The sequence below is a fragment of the Haematobia irritans genome, chromosome 5 (genome assembly GCF_050003625.1).
Source record: "Haematobia irritans isolate KBUSLIRL chromosome 5, ASM5000362v1, whole genome shotgun sequence".
NCBI lineage: Eukaryota > Metazoa > Arthropoda > Insecta > Diptera > Muscidae > Haematobia > Haematobia irritans.
Window position 1 is genome coordinate 109508049 of NC_134401.1, and position 13318 is coordinate 109521366.

General features: G+C 36.2%; 1 protein-coding gene across 3 annotated transcripts in view; it reads left to right on the forward strand.

Annotated features, from left to right (window-relative positions):
- Window positions 1-13318, forward strand: part of LOC142238399 (protein qui-1) — a 257385-nt gene that overhangs the window by 197048 nt on the left and 47019 nt on the right. For all 3 annotated transcript variants that reach the window (XM_075310038.1, XM_075310039.1, XM_075310037.1), the window contains exons 14-15: window positions 7911-8006; window positions 8123-9449. In XM_075310038.1, coding sequence (XP_075166153.1) covers window positions 7911-8006; window positions 8123-9449 — 1423 coding nt within the window. The remainder of the gene's footprint in view (window positions 1-7910; window positions 8007-8122; window positions 9450-13318) is intronic.

Here is a 13318-nt window from a genome sequence, read left to right on the forward strand (position 1 = left end):
TTCTATAGAAATAAAATGTTGACAAGATTTTCTATAGAAATAAAATTTTGACAAAGTTTTCTATAGAAATAAAATTTTGACAAAGTTTTCTATAGAAATAAAGTTTTTACAAAATTTTCTATAGAAATAAAATTTTGATAAAATTATGTGTAGAAATAAAATTTTGACAAAATTTTATATAGAAATAAAATGTTGACAAAATTTTCTATAGAAATAAAATGTTGACAAAATTTTCTATAGAAATAAAATTTTAAAAAATACTCAATAAAATAATATTTTGAGCAAACTTTCCACAGAAAAAAATTTCTGACAAAATCTTTAGAGAAATAAAATTTTGACAAAATCTCCTATAAAAATGAAATTTAAACAACATTTTCTATAGAAATAAAATTTTGACAAAATTTTTTATAGAAATAAAATTTTGACAACATTTTCTATAGAAATAAAATTTTGACAAAATTTTCTATAGAAATACAATTTTGACAAAGTTTTCTATAGAAATAAAATTTTTACAAAATTTTCTATATAAATATAACTTTGATAAAATTATGTGTAGAAATAAAATCTTGACAAAATTTTCTATAGAAATAAAATGTTGAGAAAATTTTCTATAGAAATAAAATATTGAGAAAATTTTCTATAGAAATAAAATTTTGAGAAATTTTTTATACAATGAAATTTTGACAAAATTTTCTATTGAAATAAAATTTTGACAAAATTTTGCTATAGAAATAAAAAGTTGACAAAAATTTTCCATGGAAATAAAATTTAGGCACATTTATCAATAGAAATAAAATGATGACAATATTTCCTATAGAAATAAAATGTTGACAAAATCTTCTATAAAAATAAAATTTTGACAAAATCCTCTATAGAATTATAATTTTGACAAAATGTTCTATAGAAATAAAATTTTAACAAATTTGTCTATAGAAATAAAGTTTTGACAAAATTTTCAATAGAAATAAAATTTTGACAAAATTTTCTATGGAAATAACATTTTGACAAAATTTTCTATAGAAATGAAATTTTGACAAAATTTTCTATGGAAATAAAAATTTGACAAAATTTTCTATAAAAATAAAATTTTTTTTGTTGATATTGTTGACCTTTTATTTTAGTAGAAAACCAGACAGCGAAGTAACAAGACATCGGATAAAATCCTTGAAAACGGTCTGACGAAGTCAACCGAAATATCGGAAAATAAAAAACTAGAAACCAACAATTTCGAGTTTAATTTATAGACCTACAGCCGAGATTATGAGATAAAAAAAAAAAAAAAAAAAAAAAAAAAAAAAATTTTGACAAAATTTTCTATAGAAATAAAATTTTTGACAAAATTTTCTATAGAAATAAAATTTCGACAAAATTTTTTATAGAAATAAAAAAGTGGCAAATTTTTCTATAGAAATAAAGTTTTGACAAAATTTTCAATAGAAATAAAATTTTGACAAAATTTTCTATAGAAATAAAATTTTGAGAAACTTTTTTATAGAATGAAATTTTGACAAAATTTTCTATGGAAATAAAATTTTGACAAAATTTTCTATAGAAATAAAATGTTGACAAAATTTCCTATAGAAATAAAATTTTGACAAATTCCTCTATAGAAATAAAATTTTGACAAAATATTCTATAGAAATAAAATTTTAACAAATTTGTCTATAGAAATAAAGTTTTGAAAAAATTTTCAATAGAAATAAAATTTTGACAAAATTTTCTATAAAAATAAAATTTTGACAAAATTTTCTATAGAAATAATATTTTGACAAAATTTTCTATAGAAATAATATTTTGACAAAATTTTCTATAGAAATAAAATTTCGACAAAATTTTTTATAGAAATAAAATATTGACAAATTTTTCTATAGAAATAAAGTTTTGACAAAATTTTCAATAGAAATAAAATGTTGACAAAAGTTTGTATGGAAATAATATTTTGACAAAATTTTCTATAGAAATAAAATTTTGTATGGAATTAAAATTTTGACAATATTTTCTATACAAATAAAATTTTGACGAAATTTTCTATAGACATAAAATTTTGAAAAATTTTCTATAGAAATAAAATTTTGACAAAGTCTTCTATAGACTAAAATTTTGAATAAGTAAATATTTAATAAAGTGTTTTTAAAAAATTCTTTCGGCCGTAGTCGAAGTCGAGCAAAATTTATACGACTCCGGTTCCGACTCCAGCAAAATCTTCAGACTCCTACCTCACAGCCTTGCTCATTACTTGAATGAGCTCGAGAAGAATAATCGGGAAATTGTACTCTAGTTTCGCGCAATTTGGGTGTGTGTTAAATTGGGAGACCGGTGTATATGCAGGCCATTGGCGTACATAGGGGGTCCTGGTGGTAAGCCACTCCCAGAAAAATGTTAGACCCCAGCCCTCCATTCAATATCATCCAGCGGAAACCGTAAAAATGTCTTTTTATGAAGCTTAAAGAACATTAGGCTAGGGAGCCACCGTAGTGCAATGGTTAGCATGCCCGCCTTGCATACACAAGGTCGTGGGTTCGATTCCGGCTTCGACCGAACACCAAAAAGTTTTTCAGCGGTGCATTATCCCACCTCAGTAATGCTGGTGACATTTCTGAGGGTTTCAAAGCTTCTCTAAGTGGTTTCACTGCAATGTGGAACGCCGTTCGCACTCGGCTATAAAAAGGAGGTCCCTTGTCATTGAGCTTAGGTTAGGTTAGGTTAGGTGGCAGCCCGATCTATCAGGCTCACTTAGACTATTCAGTCCATTGTGATAACACATTGGTGAACTTCTCTCTTATCACTGAGTGCTGCCCGATTCCATGTTAAGCTCAATGACAAGGGATCTCCTTTTTATAGCCGAGTCCAAACGGCGTTCCACATTGCAGTGAAACCACTTAGAGAAGTTTTGAAACCCTCAGAAATGTCACCAGCATTACTGAGGTGGGATAATGCACCGCTGAAAAACTTTTTGGTGTTCGGTCGAAGCAGGAATCGAACCCACGACCTTGTGTATGCAAGGCGGGCATGCTAACCATTGCACCACGGTGGCTCCCGTCATTGAGCTTAACATGGAATCGGGCAGCACTCAGTGATAAGAGAGAAGTTCACCAATGTGGTATCACAATGGACTGAATAGTCTAAGTGAGCCTGATACATCGGGCTGCCACCTAACCTAACCTAACCTAACATTCGGCTACTCTTAGATAGATCATGAGGATCAATGTTAAATCGGTCGGTGATCAGAACTCTTACCGATTTGAATCAAATTTGAACCATATCTCTAGATTTCCATGTCCTCAAGAAGTCAAATCGGGAGATCGGTCTATATGGGGGCTATATTAAAACCTAAACCGATATATACTAAATTTTTACACCTCTTGAAATTTTGGAATCTGGATGTTCGTAGATTTCAAAATTTCAAGCCAATCCACACAAAAAATAACATATTTGTTAAGAAGGCAATCGGCCAGGTCTAGCAGCTTCCACGGGGATTTTGAATAAAACACACCAGCTTAACAAAAGGCTTGATTTATTACGGCAAAGTGTATTATATATATTAAAATTCCTACATGAATGTAACCAAATTTAACAATTTTCGAAAAAAGTGATGGTAAAATAAACCTACTTTTTGGTATGAAAACCACTAGATGTATTTTGCAAATATTCAGACTATAAATCTATCTCCAGATCACGGCGCAGTGGCCAACGTACAACTATGGACCGACACTGTAAAAATGGCGAATACCAAGGGACGCTACTTGACAATTACTTTACAAAATTTCGATAAATAAAATTAGACATCAAATAAATATATTTAGACGATTAGTTACTAATTCGTATCTAAATATCCGATACAGCGTTGCCAGACGTAAAATAACATAAAAACGTATTCAAATTAAGGTGATTTTGCATTTAGCGTTAACAATATTTTTCACGAAATTAATTGCTCCAAATAATTTGTAATGATAGTATCAATTAACAAATTAATTGAAAGTCAATTAAAAAATTAATTTATACTATTAATTATTTTATTTATTATTAATTAAAAAATTAATTGATACTATTAATTTTGATTAACGTGTGATTGATGAATGATTGATTTTTGTTACAATTAAAAAATTTGTTGAATCAATTAAATTTTTAATTGAATAGTTTTTTTTAACTCAATTAACACTTTAATTGGAAAAATGTTCGCCAATGTTTTTTGTGTCGTATGAAAATTGTAGCTTCAATGAATTACATGCCCTCAAGAAGTCAAATTGGTGGAATGGTTTATATATGGAGGCTATATCAAAGCATGAATTGATTGATATATACCAAATTTGACACAGCTCTTTACTAACTCTAAATACCTCAAGATTTTAAATTTCAAACCAATCTGATGAAAATTGCGGCTACCATGCCCTGAAGAGGTCAAATCGGGAGATCGGTCAATATGGGGCCTATATTAAAACATGGACCAATAAATAAAAAAAGTTGACACAATTGTTATGGACCTAAAATATTTCTAGATTTCCAATTTCATTGAAGTCGGATAAAAGTAGCGGCACCTATAGACCGATCTCTAGATTTGATTTCATGAACTTCTAAATACCACAATTTTTATACGATTGGCCTAAAATTCTAGAGGTATTTTAGGACCGCAAATAGGTATGCATCGGATACCTCAAGATTTTTCTTCTGATTTGTTTTTTTCGGGCTTCTGGATGCCTCAAGATTTATCCGATTTGCCTGAAATTGTAAATGTATAGCTATTTTAGATTCATAAAGATCTTTGTTGAATTTGGCTTATATCCGTCCATGTTTTGGTAAAGACCCCCCCCCTATATAGCACGATCTTCCGATTTGACTTCCATACATCGGAGTTTTAATCAATTTAGTTATAGGTGCATGCTTTTATATAGCCCCCATATAGACCAAATTCCTAATTTGATTTCTTGGGCTTCTAGACACTGTAATTTTTATAGAATTTTAGTTTCTGGCCCTCTAGGCACCACAATTTAAATCCAATTGTCCTGAAATTGGAAAATTAAAGGTATGCTAGGTCCTAAAGAGATATATTTCGTTTATATCGGTGAGACTTTCATACAGCCCTCATCATTGGCGGAGCTAAGAAATTACTCTGGGAGGCTAAGAAGTACCAATTCAAAATTTCAAAGTTATTTAAATGAATTATTAAAGAAATGTGACCATTTAAATGTCACTATTTGTACCCGATACTACAAACCTAATTCCGGCCTTAAGAACTAAAATATTTATACCCTTCACCACTACTGTGGTACAGGGTATAATAAAATTGTGCATTTGTATGTAACGCCAAGAAGGAAAAGTCTGAGACCAATCGTTTAGTATACCGATCGTCTTAGAATTAAATTCTGAGTCGATTTAGCGATGTCTGTCTGTCTGTCTGTCCGTCTGTATGTCTGTTGATGTATTTTTGTGTGCAAAGTACAGCTCACAGTTTTAGTCCGATTGTCCTAAAATTTGGTATAGGGTCCTGTTTCGGCTCAAAGCCGATCCCTATTGATTTTGGAAAAAATCGGTTCAGATTTAGATATAGCTGCCATATATATTTTTTACCGATCTGGTCATAATTGGCGTGTGTATCAACCGATCTTCCTCAACTTCCGTACATCCGAATATTTTATGAGTCTCGAAAAACTTGCAAAATATCATCCAAATCGGTTCAGATTTAGATATAGCTCCCATATATAGCTTTCGCCCGATTTACACTAATTTGCCCACAGAGGCCAATTTATTGCTCCGATTTAGTTGAAATTTTGCACAGGGAGTAGAATTAGCATTATAGCTATGCGTGTCAAATTTGGTTGAAATCGGTTCAGATTTAGATATAGCTCCCATATATAGCTTTCGCCCTATTTACACTCATATGACCACAGAGGCAAATTTTTTGCTCCGATTTAGTTGAAATTTTGCACAGGGAGTAGAATTAGCATTGTAGCTATGTGTGCCAAATTTGGTTGAAATCGGTTCAGATTTAGATATAGCTCCCATATAAAGCTTTCGCCCGATTTACACTCATATGACCACAGAGGCCAATCTTTTACTCCGATTTAATTGAAATTTTGCACAGGGAGTAGAATTAGCATTGTAGCTATGTGTGCCAAATTTGGTTGAAATCGGTTCAGATTTAGATATAGCTCCCATATATAGTTTTCGCCCGATTTACACTCATATGACCACAGAGGCAAATTTTTTGCTCCGATTTAGTTAAAATTTTGCACAGGGAGTAAAATTAGCATTGTTGCTATGCGTGCCAAATTAGGTTGAAATCGGTTCAGATTTAGATATAGCTCCCATATATAGCTTTCGCCCGATTTACACTCATATGACCACAGTGGCCAATCTTTTACTCCGATTTAATTGAAATTTTGCACAGGGAGTAGAATTAGCATTGTAGCTATGCGTGCCAAATTTGGTTGAAATCGGTTAAGATTTAGATATATCTCCCATATATAGCTTTCGCCCGATTTACACTCATATGACCACAGAGGCAAATTGTTTGCTCCGATTTAGTTGAAATTTTGCACAGGGAGTAGAATTAGCATTATAGCTATGTGTGTCGAATTTGGTGGAAATCGGTTCAGATTTAGATATAGCTCCCATATATAGCTTTCGCCCGATTTACACTCAAATGACCACAGAGGCCAATTTTTTGCTCCGATTTAGTTGAAATTTTGCACAGGGAGTAGAATTAGCATTGTAGCTATGTGTGCCAAATTTGGTTGAAATCGGTTCAGATTTAGATATAGCTCCCATATATAGCTTTCGCCCGATTTACACTCATATGACCACAGAGGCAAATTTTTTGCTCCGATTTAGTTGAAATTTTGCACAGGGAGTAGAATTAGCATTGTAGCTATGTGTGCCAAATTTGGTTGAAATCGGTTCAGATTTAGATATAGCTCCCATATATAGCTTTCGCCCGATTTACACTCAAATAAATTTTGAAATTTTGCACAGAAATTTTGCACAGAAAGTATATTTGGTTGAAATCGGTTCAGATTTAGATATAGCTCCCATATATAGCTTTCGCCCGATTTACACTCATATGACCACAGAGGCAAATTTTTTGCTCCGATTTAGTTGAAATTTTGCACAGGGAGTAGAATTAGCATTGTAGCTATGTGTGCCAAATTTGGTTGAAATCGGTTCAGATTTAGATATAGCTCCCATATATAGCTTTCGCCCTATTTACACTCATATGACCACAGAGGCAAATTTTTTGCTCCGATTTAGTTGAAATTTTGCACAGGGAGTAAAATTAGCATTGTTGCTATGCGTGCCAAATTAGGTTGAAATCGGTTCAGATTTAGATATAGCTCCCATATATATGTTTTTGTGATTTCGACAAAAATGGTCAAAATACCAACATTTTCCTTGTAACTAAAATCGCCACTGCTTAGTCGAAAAGTTGTAAAAATGATTCTAATTTTCTTAAACTTCTAATACATATATATCGAGCGATAAATCATAAATAAACTTTTGCGAAGTTTCCTTAAAATTGCTTCAGATTTAAATGTTTCCCATATTTTTTTACTAAAATTGTGTTCCACCCTAGTCCATTAGCCGACTTAAATTTTGAGTCTATAGATTTTGTAGAAGTCTATCAAATTCTGTCCAGATCGAGTGATATTTAAATGTATGTATTTGGGACAAACCTTTATATTAGCCCCCAACACATTTAACGGATATGATATGGTATCCAAAATTTAGATCTACCAAGTGGTGCAGGATATAATATAGTCGGCCCCGCCCGACTTTAGACTTTCCTTACATGTTTTTAAATAGATTTTTCATTACTTCTGGCGGTGAAATTTGAAATGAGCACAAGTTTACTCTAGAAGTTGCTATTATTAATATCAATTTACTAATATCAATTATTACATTTAATATTTTTACAGGTATTCCTTTTGGCTCATTGCGATGATAATGGCCTGTATGTTAGGACATTGGCAACAGGCAAGGAATTGTATACACTCAAGGGTCACAAATCACGGGTAAGATGTCACACCAAGAACAGCAAGAACTTCTTCTAAAAAACGCTAACTAATTTTTCCTTATTACTCCTTCTCTCTCTCCCTCTCTCTCGCTCTGTCGCTCTCACCTATTACAGATACGCACAATTTGCATTGGCCGTGATAGTCAAAGAGCCGTAGTTGGCTGTGAAGATACTCGTGCTTTGATCTATGACATGCACTCGGGACGTCTAATCCGATCAATGCCACCCAATCCAGGTCCTGTCACTGCGCTCTATGCCATGGACAATGATGATTTTCTTATTACCGTAGGTGGCAATAAGATCACATTTTATTCATTCCGCAATGAAGAACTCTATGTCCATCCCTACTCGCACAATCAGAAACGTAAACGTTCTCTGAAGCGAGCCACACAGACACAAAGATCACCTTCGACAACGTTACCGCCCATTACATGCTTCGACGTATCACGAGATTCGCAATTAGTGGCCATTGCCTCGGGACGCCATGTACACATTATGCAAATCAATACCCCCGAATATCAGACCACATTCGATGGTCATGCAGCACCCATAACCTGTCTAATGTTTGCCCCCAATGGTGAGTACTTGGCTACGGGGTCAGATGATCGCATGGTCCATATATGGAGTTTAGCCAGTGGTTCCATAGCCAATACATTTAAGGGTCATGTGGCACCGATTTGCAGTGTAGTGGTATTAATGGACTCTCGACGCATTATGTCCTCGGATCGTGATGGACTCATCTATGTATGGATGGCGGATGGGGGAAGCCTTCTGCAGACAATACAGGGACCCTATAAGTTCTTGGCTGCCACCAATAATATGAAAATTGCCGTATCGACCAATGGTGATAACACCCTGAAAATATGGTCTCTGACACGCGAAGATGAAAAATATTCCGTCTCCCATTCGGATGAGATAACCTGTTTTACCATTACCGCGGATAGCTTGTACATAATAACGGGATCACGTGATATGTCCCTGAAAGTGTGGCAGGCCACGGGTGGTAAATTGGCTCAGGTTTTAGTGGGTCATTCGGATGCTGTAACCTGTGTAGCTGTATCGGTGACAAATAAAACTCAAGTCACCTCTGGATCGAAGGATACGAATTTGATTATATGGGATCTTCATACAGGCGATGAAATTCACACACTCGCTGGTCATTTGGCTCCGGTTATTGGTGTAAAAGTGTCGGCTGATGGTTCCACAGCCGTATCGGGTAGTGATGACAAAACCCTAATAGTTTGGGAAACAAAGCGTGGTCTGGCCTTGACTTCGTTGCAATTGCATGTCCCCTTTCCACGTTTCGACATAAGCATGGATTGTTCACGAATATTGGTGCAATTGGTGGATAGTTTCAACTTGCCCGTTATATGCCTCCATAATACACCGGCACAATATATTAAACTGCCTACGTATTCAGCTCCAGCCCGAGATGTGGAAGGTAAGTGATTTAGAGAGAAGATATCATTAACATAGAATTTCTTTTAAATTCATGGAGTTTGAATACACCATGAACTGTTACAAATTAAAATTGAAAAATATCGTCTGAAGAGAAAAATACCTCTAACGGTCTCAAAGTATGGATTTTAGAGAAACCTCAGTTCTCCATGTCCATGAAGAGGATTTGAAATTATTTCTTAATTTCTTAATTATGCTATCGTGGTACAAAAAGTCTGCAAGAAAAAAGAACGTAGTTAAGCTATCCCCTTTGCTTTTTCTAGGTGACAACCAATTGTGGTCATTGATAAATTCAGGTCTGTTGTATTCTCAGAACATGGGAAAAAAATATCCCAAATCAGTCATTTAGGGACAATAACATTGTGAACCGCTTATGTGGGCTCCTGCTTAGATGCATCTTGTATTCCCTTTTCATTGATATCGCCGACCAACCCCTGTGAAGTCTCTTTTGATAGATTCCCTCTGTTCTGAATTAGTAACTGATTGGAGTGGTTTCCTTACAGAGTACCCTACTGGGAATATAAAAAGTCTGTTCTGTTTATGGGGAACTGGATGGTCGGAAGATTGCAGTGCTCTGTCACTGACAGCATTTAGGACCGTTACGTCTCCATCCTTGACTACGCTATGTTTCCAATACAGTCCACCATGGTGTTTACTCCGCGTCTATGTGTTGTTAGGCATACTTTATTCCTGGTATCGCCGATCAGTTCCCTTCTCATATCGAACCTGGTGGATCCCATCCCTTTCGTACCTGATGGGTATGGTTTCCTTACAGAGTATCCTATTGGGCACTGGATGGTCGGAAGATTGCACTGACAGCATTTGGAACCGTCGGTATCAAATTCTATGCCGTTACATCTCTGTCATTGACTACACTATGTTTCCGATACAGTCCACCATGGTTTCAGTTTAATTCCCATCCATATGCTGGGAGGAATCTTTTATTCCCTCATAGCTGGTATCGCCGATCAGTTGCCTTCTAAAATCGAACCTGGTGGATTCCTTCCTTTAGTACCTGATTGGAGTGGTTTCCTTACTGAGTACCGTACTGGACGTATCATAATTATGTTCTGTTTGTCAGAAACTGGATGGTCGGGAGAGTGTAGTGCTCCCTCACTGACAGCATTTGGGACCGTCCATATCAAATTTTATGTCGTTACATCCTCACCGTTGACTACGCTATGTTTCCGATACAGTCCATGTGTAATTGCATCTATACATCTTCTGAAATCGAACGAAGTGGATTCCCTCTGTTCTGAAATCGTATCTGATCTGATCAAATTCTATGCCGTTACATCCCTGTCGTTGACTACACTATGTTTCCGATACAGTCCACCATGGTTTCAGTTTAATTCCCGTCTATATGCTGGGAGGAATCTTTTATTCCCTCATAGCTGGTATCGCCGATCAGTTCCCTTCTAAAATCGAACATGGTTTCCTTCCTTTCATACCTGATTGGAGTGGTTTCCTTACTGAGTATTGTACCGGGCATATCAAAATTCTGTTTTGTTTATCAGGAACTGGATGGTCGAGAGAGTGTTGTGCTTCCTCATTCTCAGCATTTGGGACCGCCCGCATCAAATTCTGTATCATTACATCATCATTTCCGATACAGTCCACCATTTCCGATACAGTCCACCATGGTTTCAGTTTGAATCGAGCATATGGGCGTGGATGCCTCTTCCCTTGTAGCTGTTATCGCCGATCAGTTCCCCTCGGAAATCGATTTAGGTGGATTCGCTCTGTTCTAAAATCGTACCTGATGGGAGTGATTTCCTTTGAGAATACCCTAGTGGACATATCATAACTCAATTGGTTTACTCCAACTAACATTATCAGATGCTGCAAGGATGAAAAATTGCAGTGTTCCCTCACTGAAAGCATTTGGAACTTATGCTACAGACGATGCCGGTGTCTTTGATTTAAAACCGAAAATCAGAATTCTGATGGTTCTGTGAGTGATATCCTAGACCGCATAATCGAGAAAGGGACGACTATATGATCCTTAAGTCGTTAGGATCATCTCCTTATGAAGAACTTTAAGGTACTGAACGTTGTTATGTACTTCCCTGGTTTACCCCTCTACATAGTTAGGATAGATTAGGTGGCAGCCCGATGTATCAGGCTCACTTAGACTATTCAGTCCATTGTGATACCACATTAGTAAACTTCTCTCTTATCACTGAGTGCTGTCCGATTCCATGTTAAGCTCAATGACAAGGGACCTCCGTTTTATAGCCGAGTCCGAACGGCGTTCCATATTGCAGTGAAACCACTTAGAGAAGCTTTGAAACCCTCAGAAATGTCAATGTGCAATGGTTAGCATGCCGGCCTTGCATACACAAGGTCGTGGGATCGATTCCTGCTACGACCGAACACCAAAAAGTTTTTCAGCGGTGGATTATCCCACCTCAGTAATGCTGGTGACATTTCTGAGGGTTTCAAAGCTTCTCTAAGTTGTTTCACTGCAATGTGGAACGCCGTTCGGACTCGGCTATAAAAAGGAGGTCCCTTATCATTGAGCTTAACATGGAATCGGGCAGCACTCAGTGATAAGAGAGAAGTTCACCAATGTGGTATCACAATGGACTGAATAGTCTAAGTGAGCCTGATACATCGGGCTGCCACATAACCTAACCTAACCTAACCATTGCACCACGATGGCTCTACATAGTTCAAGACAGGAAATGATTATTGGCGACTTGGGACAGATAGGTGAGCATTCCTGTCTTCAATGATGGTCCCAAGCGTCCGTATCAAATGCGGTATCATTACGTCTCCGTTGTTGTTTACGCAATGTTTCCAATACATTCACCATGGTTGCAGTTTAAACCGCGTCTATGTGCTTGGAGGCGTCTTTTATACCCTCATAGAGACAGATGCCTGAAAACGCTTAGGACCGTGCTAACAGCAAAAACGCATCTATTTGTTCCTCCCTGGCGGCATTTACTAAAATTACAGTGCTCCCTCACTGAAAGCCTTTGAGACTTATGCTACAGACGATTCCGGTGTGGTACAGTTAGTGGGAGTGGAATCTCAGACCGCATAATCGATAAAAGGACGACCATATGATTCTTAAGTCCTTTGATGTTCTAGACGTGGTTATGTACAGTCCACTAATGTAGACCGAAATCCGACTTGGGACAGAAACCCGAATATTTCCACCTACTAGGAAGGTTCCAAGCGTCCGTTTCATATTCTGTGTCGTTCCATTCTTGTGCAACTATTGAATATTGAACATCCTGTCCGCATAGGACATCCAATACTCAAATGTTTACGCTCAGTTTCTGATACTGTCAACCATGGTCTTAATTTGATCCGCGTCTATGTGATCCTATCTGGTGGCATATTTTATTATCCCATCACTGATCGAATCTGATGGATCCCCTCTGTTACTAATTCGTACCCGATAAAAGTGGTTTCCCCTAGAACCAGGAACTGGAAGGTGGGGAAAGTGTAGTGCAGCATAATCGAGGACGGCCATACGATTCATGTGTCATTAGGATCGTCTCCTTATGAAGAACTTTAAGGTGCTAGACATAGTTGTGCACATTCCACTAATGTGTTCAACAAGTATCTGGTGTTCTTCTCTAGTTTATGATACGACTTGAGACATAAACCCGAAAATGTCCATCTACTAAATTTTGTGTCGTTCCATCCTTGCGCAACTATTGAATATTGAACATCCTGTCCGCATAGGACATCCTATACACAAATATCTACCACTGTTTCCGATAAAGTCCACCATGGTCTGAGTTTTTCTGCCTGGCGGAATCTTTTATTTCCTGTCATCGCCAATTACGCTGTTATGAATGTGGGGTCTCTTCTGAAGTCGATCCTGATGGATTTCGC